The sequence below is a fragment of the Diabrotica virgifera genome, chromosome 9 (assembly GCF_917563875.1).
Source record: "Diabrotica virgifera virgifera chromosome 9, PGI_DIABVI_V3a".
Classification (NCBI taxonomy): domain Eukaryota; kingdom Metazoa; phylum Arthropoda; class Insecta; order Coleoptera; family Chrysomelidae; genus Diabrotica; species Diabrotica virgifera.
The window spans coordinates 98,901,283-98,919,622 of record NC_065451.1 but is presented as its reverse complement, the minus strand read 5'-3'; the positions used below and the strand labels follow the sequence as shown (position 1 = coordinate 98,919,622).

Genomic DNA, 18,340 nt, shown 5'->3' with positions numbered 1-18,340 from the left:
ATACAACCATCTTCCTTTACAACTCAAATCTGTAACATCTTTCCTCAAGTTCCGTAAAATGACAAAAGCTCATCTATCTAAAAGACCATATTATTCAGTAGAAGAGTTTCTTAATGACTAACTAAGAAATTACAGTAATGTACAAGTAACCAAACTTATCTATATTTGGGTGTCACATGCAGCAGCTTAAACTTATTAGTTCCTATGTCTATAGTTTACTTTGTTGTATGTCCACTTTGCAATTTGTACAGAAATTGGTTATTTAAATTAAATTAAATTAAAATTGTTGCAATATATCGATTTTGTTTTTGTTTCTTTACTTTATTAACTTATATTTTGTATTTTTTTATATTGACGATTTATCAAATTTCAAAAAATTGTATTTGTTATTGTTATTATTTATTTATTTTTTCTGACTATAATACGCTTTGTCCATAACATTTGTATAATTTTCAGTGACAATAAAGCATATTTGTATTCTATTCTATTCTTATTAGTATTGGTACCTTACTATGAATTATTCTATCTCTATATCTAAATAAAATGGACAAATAAAAAAATCGTTCTACAAACTTCAGCAAAGGGGAGGAACTTCTTCTATTGCAAGAAATAGAGAAATATAAAAGTATAGTGGAATGTCAGGCCACAAACAAAGTAAACAGTAAAGAAAAGGTTGGTACAATATTTGGTAATAGTCTATCAGAAGTGCATGGTAAATTGAAGGTGGAATTTATTTGTTAAAAATCATTTAAATTATCTAAATAATTGAGTATCATATGTACAAGCAAGCTGCTGATGTTCATTTGCATTGCATATTTTGTAGGAAGAAGCATGGCAAAAAATTTTGTCTAATTTTAATTCTAAAAATTTGGAATTCCGTACGGTTGGCCAAATTAAAAATAAATATGATAATTTCAAAACAAGATCCAGAAAAATAGTAGCAAGTGAGAAGACCTATTTAAGAGGCACTGGTGGTGGTCCACCAATAAAAACAGTGGCGGATCCTGTAGTTGAGGCAACACTTAACATTATTAATGGCAAAACAGTGGTGGGTCACATCACCATGATAGATAGTGATGAAACGATCCCATGGGAAAACATTCCTAGTACTAGTGTAAGTAAATTTTATATTTGGTCATAAATCACACAGAAGTAGCAACAGATCAAAATTGTATTGAATTACAATAAACATATACAGTCGAACTCGCTTATTAGAATACCTGTTATAGGAATATACTGCTTTAAGGAATATAAGTTTGAGGTTCCGAAATAGGGTGGGTTGAAAAAAAAAGTTTTTGATCAGATCGCGCGAAGGCCTCAAAGTTTTCGAAAAAGTAAAAAAAAAACATTTGTTCAAAAATCTGTAAAAAATATTCAAATATTGTTAATCAAATTCTAATAGCGTGGAAAAGTTGGAGAATGGTACGCCAATAACCAGAAAAATACCTTAATTATTGCTGATTATATTCTTCAGATCGCGCATAAGGGTTAAACTTTAGAAAAAAGTCAAAAATCTGTTGATTTCATAACATGTATCATCATATTTAGACAAACCTTGCAGCTATTCGATCATTTCAGCAATAACCATTTGCTGAAATGACCCAGAACTCACCAGCGCGGAGGTGGCTGCAAATCGAGTTCCACCCACACCCTACCCAACCATCCAACCAATTTGGACGTGGGGCTTTAACTTATGGGATTTGCCTTGAAATTTTGTTTAGTTTCAAAAATTGGCATCATAGCCCTAGATTTCAAAGTAGCTCTTATATACCCATCTCTGTTGTGATGTCCGCACACTTTGCCTGCTGCTTCCGTCACTAGCTTGACGCATCTCTCAACAGCTTGAGTGTGACATGGGTATTTTAAAAACTCAAAGTCTGGTATATTTTCGTCCGTTATGAGAGATGAAATTATCTCTGTTGTCATCTTCTCCATTAAAGGAGGTGGTGTAAGTATACATATATTCCAATCTATCAATTCGATATAGTTCGTAGCATTAAAATTTAGTATGGGAACCTTAAATGTTCTAACACTTTCTGTCGTCATCTTCTGATTCTTAGACTTAAGCACCCTCCTGTAACCTAATTCTCGGATGTGTCGTCTCTCATCTGTTACCATCGCCAACAGCATGTTCTCTGAATGACAGAAGTACGCATTTCTAGCGATGACAGGATCGATAATATTTTTACTGTTGTCTGGAAAATTCCTTGTAGTTTCCACGACTTTAAATATGGGTTTTTTGCCCGTATTTCATTGAATGATATTGTTTTATATCAAACCATACAGGAGCATATGTCATCATAATATAATCCACTAGTGTCTTTAACTCTCTTGAAGGACTTATTTGGGAGATGTATAGTCTTAAAACACGGTTAGCACATGTTAACCAACGGGAGTGACTGATTGGCCCAGGATCTTTTACAGCAAGTTCTGGTTCACAGTGTCCGGTCTGGATTGCTTTTACCATGTCCAAAAGGTACAAGTGGTCTTTACTCAGATCTTTTTTTGTAATATTGATACTTTCTGATTGGATTGGTAAGTAATCTACAACAGGTTGTTTCTCACAAGCACGCAGCTGTTTTCCAATGATCCCAGAAAATGATGTAGGTCCCGCTGTTTGACCATCCAAGTATTCAAACAAGTGTCTGAAGGGCAATTCATTAAAGTGTAGTAAACAAATAAACCACTGCACTGGACGCTTAAGCTCGACTTCAATGGAATGTATGACGCCACTTTTGCAACCGGTATTTATAACCGTGCCATCACATCCGATTGCTTCTACTGAAGGTATATCAAAATCATTATCATTTAAATTTTTTAAAATAGATTTGGCTATTTCAACTCTTGTACCGTCATTTGGCGTTACGTGGCCAATGAACTGGCTACCTGGTTCACTAATTATTGAAATGTGTTCCTCTTTTAAAGCTCTTCGATACATTTTGTTTCCTACCTTTTCTTGCACAATAGTTTCATCTTTTATACCATCAAAGTAAATTCCATTTAGCAGTCTTGACTGATTTGCTTCTTCTTTCACAGTTGGCGAGCTTTCTGATTTTCTCTTCTTATCTTATTTTTGTCGATAACTTTGGACATGTTCAAATCTGATACAATCCTTAGATCATTTAGAACACCAAAAGCTATAGCAGCTGTAGCTCTGTCAGACACACCATATCTATCGCTTAATAAGGCAGCAGACGGCAATTTACAACGCATTTGAGAGGTTGACGTTCCTGGCTGCGATAAATTGGTTTCACTGTTTCTTTCTGTAGGTGGATTTCGAGTAGATCCTGTTTTATTTGTGTCAATATCAGTATCAGGGTAGGATTCTCAAGTTGTTACTTCTTGCAACGTACGTTGTTTCCTTCTTTCGTCTTTTAACTGTATATTTAATGTTTCTTTTCTATCCAAATTAGCAATATATCTTAATCTAGATGTACGCTGGTCAAGTAGAAACCTTCTTTCAATATTTGGGATCCTCTTTATTTTTTCACAAATACAGTCACAACAGATTGTCACAAATACAGACAATCACACAAGTTTGCAGTTTTTCCACATACACAAGTAAATGTCATAGGACACTTGCAGGCTGCAATATCGAACATTTTAGAATTTGCTTCAGTTACAAAAGCCTCAACGCGTTTCTTATGTTTCCTTTGTATGGTCCCGGTTGTATGATTTCCTTAAACGATAATATTCATCATGGTATGAGTTGATTATTTGCACAATTCGTGTGTGAGTAACCACTGGAATTGACGCTTTACTGTATATTAACTCTAATTGAGAAGCAACAGCATCTGCTATAGGAGAAAATGGCACTTTTTTCTTAGAATTTTGTGATATAGTCATTTTATACCTCTCTTCAAAGCAACACAATAGAACGTCCTTGAATGTTGGCAGCATTGCGCCACTCAGTTCTTTCGGTAATCCAAATAACGGGCGAAGATGTGATTGTCTTGTAACAATAATACTTTGCTGACCCGCCATTGTAATTTTACACAAAATATCTGTATTATAATATCTGTAAGATCTGTGGTTAACGCACACAAACACGCACAAGCACGATCAGTCGATCACTCTTAACACTCACTAGCACAGCACACAACTAACTGACTTGCAGCGCAGTAGCCGACAGACTGGCGCACCAACGTCCAGACACAATGCAATGGCGTGCAGGCTATTTATACCCATAGTTTAAGCTCTTTGCGTGATCTAAAGAATATAACCATGAATATTTTATGTATTTTTCTGGTTATTGGCGTACCATTCCCCAACTTTTCCACGCTATTAGAATTTGATTAACAATATTTGAATATTTTTTACAGATTTTTGAACAAATGGTTTTTTTACTTTTTCTAAAACTTTGAGCCCTTTGCGCGATCTGATGAATATAATCAGGAATTTTTTTATTATTTTTCCCGTTATTAGCGTGCCTATGCGCCACTTTTCCGCGCTATTAGAATTCTTATATCCAAAAACTTTTTTTTCAGCCCACCCTATTCCGAAACCTTTCGACTCACCAATGCAATGATTAGTTATTAGAATATCACGGTTATTGGAATACTTTTGCTTGGCACAAAGTGTATTCCAATTAGTGGGTTCGACTGTATCTAATCAACTAATAAATTTTATTTGATGAATAAATATTCACCAATTTATTTATAATAAAGCTTTATTACTTATATTACATACAACCTTACTGAAATCTACTGTACTGTATATTATATATGTATTATGTCCTACATTTTTCACTCAATCAATATTTGTTTTCTTCAATTATCTAATTTAACATTTTTTTGTAGAAAATGGCTTTAGAAGAAAAGATTGCTGTAGAGATAGACAATGAGGAAATGGATAAACAAATACTAGTAAGTATTAACTTTTAAAGTAATATACTTATAGTTCAAATTCAATGGGATTGTTAGGGCAGACATTTTGTAGTTCGTAAACATCTGATGGTAAGCGGCTATACATTTATTTGTTTATTAGCCTTATTTTAAAAATGTACACGCCATCATTGAACTACACTTATCGGGGGCCCCTCCAGAATATATCATTTTAAGTGATACCCTGACAATCCTATTGAATTTCAACTATATAATGTTCCTATAATTAAACACTATATATTGCTAATTAGTAATTAAACATTATTTTTTAGGATGCAGAACTAATTATTGCAGAAGTGGATCACTCCTATGTCTCTGAGGAGTTGGTGAGTTATTAATAAAAACTATGTAGTGTCATCATCATCTTTCTCTTTGCCTTCTCACTTTCTATGACACAGTGTAACAAAAAGGGGGTATGATGTGGCAGAATAGATATAAGCTTTGAAGGGTAGTTTACTTAAACTTTTGAAGGGTTATGGAAATATGCTAACTGGAATTTCTAGAGACTTTATCAGTAGGGCTCAGGGGAGGATTAGGCCAATTTGCATGCCCTGGTAGACGGTACCTAATGAAATACTTGAATGATAAAGAAAATAAATTAACGTAAGGAGTAATGAAAAGAAAGGGAACTACTGACCGATAAGATATTACTGAGAACGTATAAGGGCGCCAGGGAAGGATTTAATGAATTCTTCGCCGAGTGACTTATATTGCTGCACCTAACTAATACTTTTATAGATACTAGAGATGGTAGGATAATAAAACATATAAGTATGTACAACCCAATTTAATTAAAAGCCTATATACCCTATATAAAATTTTTACACTAGCTAATTCCTGACGTACTAGGCTAGTACGCTCCTGTCTACAACGCAGCTTTTACAGTAAGAAAAAAATGTATTGAATTCATTACAAAGACAGTTAATTATTGATCTACCTATGTATATACAAAACTGATTATTAATGAGGATTAATATTGGTTGACAATCCCGAATCTGATCGGAGGTGACAACCTGACTACAATACCTGACAAATGGAATAAATGTTATTAAATAAGGGAATCTACCCTAGATATTGTGCACAACATCGTCATAGGTCATAATCCCCAACTATTTTAAATAAAGGATATGAACTGTGAAAAGATTAAATTTGTTGAACAATGTTGAATATTATTAACTATATTTTTAAGGAAAAATGAAGGTATAGTATTATTAGAGGGCTTATTTTTAAGTTATTGACATAAAAAAATAGTAATTGAAAAATATTATTAGAACAAATGACATGCAAATTTTTATTATAAAAACCTGTCGCTACAACGTAGGCGTGTTGCTTCTCCAGATCCTGTGAAGCTGATGGTGGGAGCGCCAAATAAGGTATCCTCCGTTTTCCCTCAACCCTTGGGAGATACTCCACCAAAAGAAGGTATGACAAGGAGGTACTTTCCCAGTATAAAAAAAAACTCAACTGCTATTCCAAAGAACCAAAAAAAAACCCATCCAAAAGAATCTCCAAAATAATGTTTCATTCCATAAAGGTAAACTAAAGTATTGATCGACTTAATTTCCTATCTTATCTTCTTTCTTCCGTGGCTGAAAGAATAGAAAAAACCTATCAGCTGGTTTTCCTTGAGTACACAAGAAACAGGGCCTCTATAAAAAGGTGGATCACCTTATCAGAACTTGACAGACAAAATCTAGGGAAAAAATGAAGTTTGATGTACATGCTTGAAGTTCATTGACCTTGACTATCCTTGACTGGAAAAAGCCTTTTTAAACGAATATAAGAAAGTATTTGGACAAGTAAATGTGGATCTTGTAATTAAAGATTACTATATGGAGTTATATAAAGGAGAGAATGAAAATGATCATTGATTCCAAACTTATTTGAGAGTGAAAATGTAATTCTAAGAATTCTATTTTTTTCTGTAAACGTAGATTAGAAGTATTTAAGAATTGAAAATGTGATAATTGAAGAGCAGCAATGTTTTTAATATAATCTGAATATGGTATTAAAAATTATTTAGATGCTTATTTTTTTTTAACAGGGAAAAGACATGACAAAAACAGCTAAGTGGTAGTTTTTCATACGTACCCATTGCTTTTCAAAAAAAGTATTGGAAACAAAACTCTTCTTTTTCACTCCACAAATACAAAACAAAATAATAATTCCTTCCAACGTAAACTGCTCTTCTATAAACGAATATTTTAACCAAAAATAGTATTCTTTAAACAATGGCCACGGAAGAATTTATTGTTGATCCAACGAGATTGGAAATTCAAGTGACACCCGCTCCGTTGGGCGATATAATATGCCCCTCCTTCGGAAGTCGTACAGCCACACGTTAAGACCAGAATTCCCCAAACCTATTACCAACCTTATATTATATTTGGTCCCAAATTTAGGTAACCCGTTCTAAGCACGAACGCATAACTGGTTGCATACTTGTTAGGTGCCTTATAGGAATAAATATAATATATCGTAACGATGGCACTCATCGTTACATTCCCCCATTATTCGGAAAAAAAATTGATCTTATGAACAATTTTTCTTATATACTTATAAATACTCAATACAAGTATTCATAGAGGAAAAGTGGGATCCAACACAGGCGTGAGCAAACCAAATAACAAAAATATAGTAAGAACCTAAGAATACTTCACTACTCTAAACTAACCTATCGTAGGACATCGTCCAAACTCGTAGGACCAGTCCTCTGATATATATCCTAAAGACCAAATTGTGTTCAAGTTGACTTAGTAGATTTCTATAAAACCCCAAATTATAGTCAACAAGAACACCATAACAACCATATTCGAATACAAAACTCAATATAACCTATACGACGACTAACTTACTCACACTTACAGCTGACCCGATCGAATGCCAATATTTCACGTATCATATCAACATACACACTTAAGGTTTATTATAACCCTTTGCTAAATTCCATAATTTAGATACATTCTAATCTCCAAAAAAAAATGTCGAATGGGACGAGTAGTACAAATTGTTCTATCGATGGACAACAGATTTAAATAGAGCATATCCAAAGTGAACAATCAGTAGATCTCGTAGCCGATTCTCAATATGCCAAAAAAATAGACCACAGTATAACCTAACCTAAATATAAGAGTTATTAACAAGAAAGGGGAAAATTTATTGTAGCAAGACTTTTATCCTAAATTGATCCGAAAGTGGACAACAGATTTATAGGGAAGCATATCCAAGGTGGAACAATCAGGCAGATTTAATTGAGCAATGCTACAACTTAGCACTAAATGTGCTAATAATGATTACATATTGGGTACCATGAACCTAATTCAACTGATCATCAGATTTGTATCAGATGCAATGGAAGATCTTTCCAAGGGTACCTAATCGAATAGTTGACATAACAGAAGTTAGCTTACTCTGGGATTCTCTAACTATAGCTATAGCTACAACAGATTGATAAGAATGGCCAGAAGCTAACCAATATTTTGAAGTCATCACACATGAAATAAATCAAGAAGTCACATATTAATAACTCTTATAAATAAATCCAACTAAGAAAATACTAGAGAACAAGTAAATCAATTTCTAAAGAAACTGCAGATTAAGAAAATGTTACCTAGTTACTCACAGACAACAGGATGTTGATCCTGACTCTAATTTACATACAAACAAAAAAATAATGAGTTTCCAGGAAAGCTGATGTTCGAACACAATAATCCCTTGGTGTAAGCAAAAGCTACCATTTTTCCATAGGACTGATATCCAAGAAGTTACCATTATTATCAGAGCAATAAAATGATAAAACTAAAGGAGAGTAAGTATACAATAGACAGACAAGTTTAAGACTAAGTCTCTATAGAATGATCATAAACTGAACATTGAATAAGAATGCCTAGTGCATGATTAAAATGATGATTAAACATTCTATCATAAAAATTCAGCATCTGAACTAATTAAGGTATGACCCAGGACTGTGAGCCAGGAAATCCGTCTCCTATCATGTGCACAGTTGATAAGTAATACAAGTTTCGAACCCACGTATTTGCATAGCCAAGCTAGGCAAACCATTTTACTAAGAAATATTCAATACGATAAATAACGAAATGGCTTCATAGTCTTTATCATAAATTTTATCTCAATTAACTTAATTAAATTTTTGACCAATGAAGTATAACTTTGGAATCACACTCTATACTCAAATTGCATTTACTAAAACAAATATCACGATGACTTCTTTACACCAAAATAAGCTAATGTACCAAGGAATCATACTAAGCATTGGAATAACTTTCCAGTAGAAACTACAAAATTAAACACAACACCAGATAAACATAATCTAAACCTATTATGTAGATACACTAATCTACAAGTGATGACATATATAAGCATAATCACATACAAGGTGTTACAGTTCCATACCAGTTCAATAACAAGCCAAATTAAGCTAAATCTCAATACTAAAACTAATGCCATCTAAGATACATTGAATATGGAAAGCTAAAAATATTATTATAATGGATAGAACATACTGTCCCTATCTGGGGACTAAAATCACAATCCAATCATAGACCTATTCATTAATTAATCGAGTATTCCTGAAATTTAGAAAGAGGAATTAAATTAATCAATAATGTTAAGTTAATCTTCTTCTTCTGATGATGAAGATTCTAAGTCGTTGACAGTATTATCTGGTAGTAAGTATCGACCAAGTTTTCTGTTGAACGAACTATCTTTTAATTCATATATTAAAGGAGAGATTACTTTACTGACAACACATGGGACATATTTCTGACAAAATTTGGCAGAAATAGCATCACCTTTACTAGACTTAACGAAATTACGTTTCAATACCCGATCACCAACAAAGAATCGCAAATCTCTTTTCCTCAAATTATATTGACTCTGTGACTTAAGGTAAGAAGATTTTAACTTCTTCCTGATGTCTGCAAATATTGGGGGTAAAGTCTGAAGATCATCTAAACGATGGAGTTTCTCTGAAATCTGAGGGAGATTTGTGGAATTGTCTGAAATTAAACCAAAATAATCACCAGACGAAGCAATATTCCTACCAAAATTTAAATAAGCTGGAGAACATTGAGTAACTTCATGGACCGAAGTTCTTATGGCTTGAGCTATTGAGTGAATATACTGGTCCCAAGCTCTGTGATCTGGATGTGTGTATGATCTAAGGGCTGTTACAATACTGCGATTCACTCGCTCACTATGATTAGCTTGCGGATGGTATGCAGCATTATAAAAGATCTTCTGAACTTTGTATTTAGTTAGGTCTTTGAAAGCCTTAGACACAAATTGAGGACCATTGTCACAAGACACAATTTGGGGAACACCGAACAACAAAAAGACGTGTTCCTCCAAATATTTCACAATGGCAGGGACAGTGGCATTACGAAGAGGAAAAACTAGTGGAAATTTAGTAAAGTAGTCCACAACCACCAAACAATATGTATAGCCATTGTAACTACGGGGATATGGTCCAATCAGATCCATAGATATCATCTGCCATGGGAAGTCAATGTTCCTAAAAGTACCCATTAATCCAGCTTGTGGCATAGTACTTGGTTTGCAAGTAGCACAAACTTTGCATCTAGATATATATTTCTTAATATAGTTGCGCATGCCAGGCCAATAATATAATTCTGCTATCTTACTAAATGTTTTATAGGAACCGAAATGACCAGATGTCACATTATCATGAAAAGTATGAAGAATTTCATCCCTGTTTGCTGTTGGGACGACAATTTTCCAATCAGACATATTAGACAAAGCTTCCATTGAACTAACGACATGCCTATAAAGGATATTATTTTCTACTTTAAAATCAGGATACTGATCAGGTGCTTGAGTAACCTTTTCCAACATTTTCTGATACCATGCATCCGGAACTAAAGTGGATAAGTCAAGAAGATTGACATCAAATGTTCGAGACAAAGCATCAGCTACTACAACACCATTTGCCTTACGATGGACAATATTATAATCAAATGCTGACAACTTACAAATCCATCGGGACAAACGTTGGGATGGGTTACGCATAGAATGCATCCACAATAATGAACTGTGGTCAGTAATAAGGGTACACTTACGACCTTCTAAATAGTAACGGAAAGCCTCCAAGCCATGAATAATAGCAAGGAGTTCACGCTCTGTAGTGGAATAATTTTTCTGTGCCTTATTGAGCTTCTTACTAGTATATGCTATGGGGTGTTCGGAACCATCTTTCATCTGAAAGAGTACACCACCGGAAGCGGTATTCGAACAATCAGTCATTAAGTAAAAATGTTCACTGAAATCAGGTGAAGTCATGACAGGGGCACTGGTAAGAGCTTCTTTAATGCGATGAAAAGCATCATCAGCTTCAGGAGTCCAGGTGATAGTCTGGCCCTTTTTCCTATTTTTAAGGAGGTCAGTAAGCGGTGATAATAAAGTAGAATAAGAAGGCACAAATCGACGCTAGTACCCACACATGCCCAAGATCCTACGTAATTGTGTAGTAGTTTTAGGAATGGGGAAGTCCTTAATAGCGGTTACTTTATCAGGGTCTGTTCTCAAACCTTGATTATCAACAACATAACCTAGAAATTTCAAATTAGGACGACAAAAATTACATTTCTCTAAATTAAAAGTGAGATTAGCCTCTTTAAGGCGTGAAAATAATTTCTCCAATATTTCAATATGTGAAGAAAAATCAGGAGTAACAACTATGATGTCATCTAAATAATAGAATACAAATGGTTCGATTTGTGGACCAATAACCAAGTCCATTAAACGACACATTGTTTGAGGAGCTGAAACTAGACCGAAAGGCATCGTGACGAACTGAAATAAACCTTTACCACTGACAGCGAAAGCAGTATACTTTTTACTCTCTTCACTCAACGGAATTTGTAAGACAGCTTTGAATACATCGATAGAAGAGATATATTTGGCATTCTGGAGTTTGCTCAAAATTATATCTATCCGAGGGATGGGGTAAGTATCTCTATTAGTAGTGATACTATTAAGTTTACGACCATCAAAACAGACTCGGAATGATCCATCCTTCTTTTTCGTCAACCATAACGGCGAACAATATGAAGAATTCGAATGTTCGATAATGTTTAGAGAGAGCATCGAATCAATTTCTTTACCTAAATCTGCTTGCCATGCCTGAGGTATGGGATATTGATATTGTCTAAACGGAGTTGAAGTGTTCACTTCGATAGTATGAGATATTAAATGTGTACGACCTAATTTATCTTTGGAAGAGATAGAAGAAAATTTAGAGATAATATTCTCTAACTGTTTTTGTTCAAAGCTAGACAAACTAGAGAACTCACGAATGGCACTTACAGTTGCGACATTAAAGGAAGATATAAACAACGCAAAATCTGTGCAATTTAGTGTACTATTAAATGCATTCAAGAAATCCATGCCAAGAATTAGAGAATTTTTAACTGAAGGTATAATATAAAATGTAATCGTTTTGCGAATATTGGCAACTACGATTTCTGTGTCAAATTTACCTGTAATTGATTGGATAGCACCATCCGCAGTAGAGACTTGCAGAGAAGAAATAGGCATAACATTAATATCAGTGTTTTCTAACAATTTCAGCGAATATGAACCTATTAAAGAAATGTTAGAGTCACTATCTAATGGAGCTAAACAAGATTGTCATAATATTTCAATTTCAAGATAAGGTCCGTTATCATTATGTTTCCTAACTAATAAAGAATTTATATCAAAATGCAAAATATCTGATTTATTTTCAAAATTATCTGGTATTAACATAGACATATTATTATTATTTACAAACGTACAACCTGGTATAGAATTTGGAACTGTTTCCTTGTCTTGATTATGCTTATTACTAAAATTCCAGTTTAAGACTGGAGGGGATAATCTACGATCAAGCAAACCGTACGAGTCAACTGAAGGACACTAACAATTACTTTTTCCCTGACTTCGGTTTGCGTGCTGGCCTCCGGTTGGAAGTGTTTCTTCCTTCCTGAGAGGGTGTGTTCGAGCTGCTGACAGGTATTGGACCTGAAGCTTCGTCTACAGCTGCGGTCATATTCCCTGATGGGGCTGCTGTATGAGGAACGCTCAGGGTACGAGCCTCTACATGCTCGTTTCCCGAACACTTAAAGCAATTCCGTTTAAGTGTATTTTCTCTACCAAAACCGTGGCAAAAAATCCGTGTTTGGGGTCTGGTACAATCACGAAATGCGTGACCAACCCCCTGACAATTCCAGTAAGAAAAAGAATAAGTAGTCACAGACACAGTGTATGGGGTCTAGATTGCCAATAACGATTTCTCGAGGAGTGAGAGTTAAATCCAGCACCAGAATTAGATGTTGTAGGAGGATGAAAAGACCAGGATAGAGTTTCCTCTAACCGTTTACACTTATCTGTCAGGTCTTCGATAGTGGCTATATCAACCAGTGCCAATTGGGCATGGTAAAACGGTAACAAACATTTTACAATTATTTTTATTTTCGAACTATCCGTTAAAGGAGTGTCTAATCGACTACACATGCCTAACATAGTGTTGATAAACATGGTCACTGATTCTCCAGGTTTCTGCTTGTGGTTCTTGATCTCGTCTAAGAGATCAGTTTGGAAAGAATAAGGCAGAAAATCGAATTTTAGTTTCTGAGCCAGATCAGTCCAAGTCGTAAAGCTACCACGGTTGTTCATAAACCACGTAAAAGCATGGCCTGTAAATAGTTCAGCAGAAGCTGAAAAAAGATCCTCCTCACTCACACCTCTTGAAACACGAAGACATTCTACCCTATCTAAAAATGAAATAACTTGGTCATAATGACCTTCACCAGAAAACGATACTCCCCATTCATGTACCTGAACAGGCTTGGGATGTAATAAGGAATTTGCGGCTTGAACCGAAGAAATAGGAGTGGACGTGGCTATAGGATTTACTCGAGAATCAAGTTCACCTTCTAGACTGAAAATCTTAATGGACATAGAGAGTTTGTAAAGTTGTTGCTCCTCATCTGAGCAACATAATAAGTGGACACGACCAGAGATATGAGCAAGACGTGAAATGTATCTAGAATATATGCTATCATGGACAGTCCCTCTAAAATTATTTATCTTTTGAGTAAGATCCTCAATTGTCTCATTTATTCCTTGTTTTTGTTCCAGGAAAGGAATAGCTGCAGCTGAAATTTGACGGAAACTCCTATTTCATTGCTCTTGTTTAAGAGCACCACGCAATAGACTGCGTTTTTTATCACATTTAGCGGATTCTTCAACCTCTATTTCCCTTATCCTCAGCTCATAATCTACCTCCTTAACTAACAAATGCTCTGGCTGAAAGGTACACATTTTGGTAGGAAAAATTTAGTAACAATAAACCCAACCCAACAACGACAAACCGAACCCAACCCAACAAACTAACGACCCAATTAACCGACAATCTACTAAACGAGCTGCTCAACCGACGAGCTGCTAAACTAACGACCTAATAAACCGACAAACCAAATATAACCGAGATACAGTAGGAAAAATGAAAGAATACCCATGAACGAACATATAAAACATGCTGTATTTTCCTGTCACCGTGTCATACAAAAAATTGGCCAGCGCAAGTACATGTAATCATTATTATTACATGTACTTGCGCTGGGCAATTTTCTTTGTGACACGGTGACAGGAAAATACAGCGTGTTTTTTATGTTCGTTCATGGGTATTCTTTCATTTTTCCGACTGTATATATTTGGGGTAGATATTTAAAATAATTTAAGTAAATGTTTAAACGAAACTGTATATAAAAAAATGAAAACTTTATAAATTATATATAGGTATGGTAAGCAAAAATTTAGCTAACTTTAGTATATTGTGGCTGCACCTAAATCAAAAGTAGTAATGTACCTAGATATCAAAAAAAAAATAAATCATTCAAAATTTTTCAAAAATAAATATCCAGGTATCACCAAACCGATCAGAATGAAATAATATCAAACCAATATACCTATTCAAATATTATCCTACTCAAGATTTACAATTTTAATTTAAATTAAATTGAAATAGTACCAACACAGCAATACAAGTGCACTAGTGTATTTTCCAAATAACGTAAAAAGGAATCAAAAATGTATCTCTATATAATTACAAAATATACAACAATGGACCAGATAGATACTAGAAAAGTTTACAACAAAGCAACAAAATAAAAGGTACTGTCTTACTGAAACTGGGCTCCACGTTGGCAAGCGCCAATTGTAACAAAAAGGGGGTATGATGTGGCAGAATGTATATAAGCTTTGAAGGGTAGTTTACGTAAACTTTTGAAGGGTTATGGAAATATGCTAACTGGAAATTCAAGAGACTTTATCAGTAGGGCTTAGGGGAGGATTAGGCCAATTTGCATGCCCTGGTAAGACGGTACCTAATGAAATACTTGAATGATAAAGAAAATAAATTAATATAAGGAGTAATGAAAAGAAAGGGAACTACTGACCGATAAGATATTACTGAGAACGTATAAGGGCGCCAGGGAAGGATTTAATGAATTCTTCGCCGAGTGACTTATATTGCTGCACCTAACTAATACTTTTATAGATACTAGAGATGGTAGGATAATAAAACATATAAGTATGTACAACCCAATTTAATTAAAAACCTATATACCCTATATACAATTTTTACACTAGCTAATTCCTGACGTACTAGGCTAGTACGCTCCTGTCTACAACGCAGCTTTTACAGTAAGAAAAAAAATGTATTGAATTTATTACAAAGACAGTTAATTATTGATTTACCTATGTATATCCAAAACTGATTATTAATGAGGATTAATATTGGTTGACAATCCCGAATCTGATCGGAGGTGACAACCTGACTACAATACCTGACAAATGGAATAAATGTTATTAAATAAGGGAATCTACCCTAGATATTGTGCACAACATCGTCATAGGTCATAATCCCCAACTATTTTAAATAAGGGATATGAACTGTGAAAAGATTAAATTTGTTGAACAATGTTGAATATTATTAACTATATTTTTAAGGAAAAATGAAGGTATAGTATTATTAGAGGGCTTATTTTTAAGTTATTGACATAAAAAAATAGTAATTGAAAAATATTATTAGAACAAATGACATGCAAATTTTTATTATAAAAACCTGTCGCTACAACGTAGCCGTGTTGCTTCTCCAGATCCTGTGAAGCTGATAGTGGGAGCGCCAAATAAGGTATCCTCCGTTTTCCCTCAACCCTTGGGAGATAATCCACCAAAAGAAGGTATGACAAGGAGGTACTTTCCCAGTATCAAAAAAAACTCAACTGCTATTTCAAAGAACCAAAAAAAACCATCCAAAATTACATCCAAAAGAATCCCCAAAATAATGTTTCATTCCATAAAGGTAAACTAAAGTATTGATCGACTTAATTTCCTATCTTACCTTCCTTCTTCCGTGGCTAAAAGAATAGAAAAAAGCTATCAGCTGGTTTTCCTTGAGTACACAAGAAACAGGGCCTCTATAAAAAGGTGGATCACCTTATCAGAACTTGACAGAGACAAAATCTAGGGAAAAAATGAAGTTTGATGTACATGCTTGAAGTTCATTGACCTTGATTATCTTTGACTGGAAAAAGCCTTTTAAACGAATATGACAAGTAAATGTGGATCTTGTAATCAAAGATTACTATATGGAGTTATATAAAGGAGAGAATGAAAATGATCATTGATTCCAAACTTATTTGAGAGTGAAAATGTAATTCTAAGAATTCTATCTTTTTTCTGTAAACGTAGATTAGAAGTATTTAAGAATTGAAAATGTGATAATTGAAGAGCAGCAATGTTTTTAATATAATCTGAATATGGTATTAAAAATGATTTAGATAGTTTTTTTTTAACAGGGAAAAGACATGACAAAAACAGCTAAGTGATAGTTTTTCATACATACCCATTGCTTTTCAAAAAAAGTATTGGAAACAAAACTCTTCTTTTTCACTCCACAAATCCAAAACAAAATAATAATTCCTTCCAACGTAAACTGCTCTTCTATAAACGAATATTTTAACCAAAAACAGTATTCTTTAAACAATGGCCACGAAGAATTTATTGTTGATCCAACGAGATTGGAAATTCAAGTGACAACCCGCTCCGTTGGGCGATATGATATGCCCCTCCTTCGGAAGCCGTACAGCCGCACGCTAAGACCAGAATTCCCCACACATATTATCAACCTTATATTATATTTAGTCCCAAATTTAGGTAACCCGTTCTAAGCACGAACGCATAACTGGTTGCATACTTGTTAGGTGCCTTATAGCAATAAATATAATATTATCGTAACGGTGGCACTCATCGTTACAACAGCACCTCAATCCATTTCATACTCTCTCTCTCCTATGGCACTACAGCCCAAGTTGGACCCTGCCCTCCCCCTCCTGTCTCTTCCGACTCTTCTCCAGTTATCCTACTCTAAGTCACATCATAGTTCCGCTAAGCATTCTACTAGGTGTTCTCTCATTGTCTATTCTTATGAGGTTACCTACCTACCTACCTACCTACCTTATGAGGTGTACGAATCCATTTCACACATCTGCTCTAATTCTACTACTTGGATCTCTATCTATAGTCCGTCTAGAAAGTATCCGGAAAAAATAAAGCAGAATTATAATTTTACGGTATTTATTTCTATCACTTGAAATATAAAATTTTAACAAATAATTGGGTTGTGTTATAGAGGTAGTACCTTTAATCGGAACGACCACATCGAGCGTCATAGACGGGAGATGGTTCTTGATAACTGGTCCTCATAAGACACCCAACTCTCACTTATGGCTCCACGTGCCACACCCTGGGCAACTGCATTGGTCTGCAGGCTAAACTAAGTGAGGGTAGCCAGATATGGTGAAAATAGCAACGTCTGTACCCAGAATGGGCGGTTGCTAACGGCGTCTGTTCCATAGTGGGCGGCTGAAAACTAAGCCTGGAAGTGGCATGAAGGAAGGCAACGGGATACCACCTTAATTATTTTTTCCCAAGAGAATCACATGAATACATTCAACTCAAAAATATCCGGAGGTATAAATGGTTCCCCAATCGGATCTCCGGGGGGAATGGTCTTGAATGTTAGAAATGTACGAGCAAACTTAAGAAAGACATTAAAGATAGGCACCTGGAATACACGCAGCTTATTTGAAGCCGGGAAGCTGGCTAACCTAACTCAAGAAATGTGCAGAATCGATCTAGATATCCTGGGGATCTCAGAAACCTGGTGGCCTGGATCCGGTAAATGCACCACAGAGAGCGGAACATTCTTTTACTCAGGCAATGACGACCGCGATCATAGAAAAGGCGTCGGGATTATGATAAGTAAAAAATTGATGAGAGCTGTCACAGAGTTTGTACCATATTCCGACGGCACAGCCTTGGTAAAACTTGAAGCGAAGCCAAATAATCTTAACATCATGCAGGTCTATGCA

The 18,340-nt window shown here is 34.9% G+C and overlaps 1 protein-coding gene across 1 annotated transcript; it reads left to right on the top strand.

Moving 5' to 3' along the window:
* Positions 1 to 558: 558 nt before the first annotated feature.
* On the top strand, positions 559 to 1,492 carry LOC126891169 (myb/SANT-like DNA-binding domain-containing protein 3; the record flags this gene model as incomplete). The annotated part of the gene is made up of 3 exons (XM_050660351.1): positions 559 to 672; positions 824 to 1,114; positions 1,475 to 1,492. Coding segments are annotated over 3 exons (423 nt in total), but the record flags the coding sequence as incomplete, so codon positions are not given.
* Between the last annotated feature and the right edge of the window lie 16,848 nt (positions 1,493 to 18,340).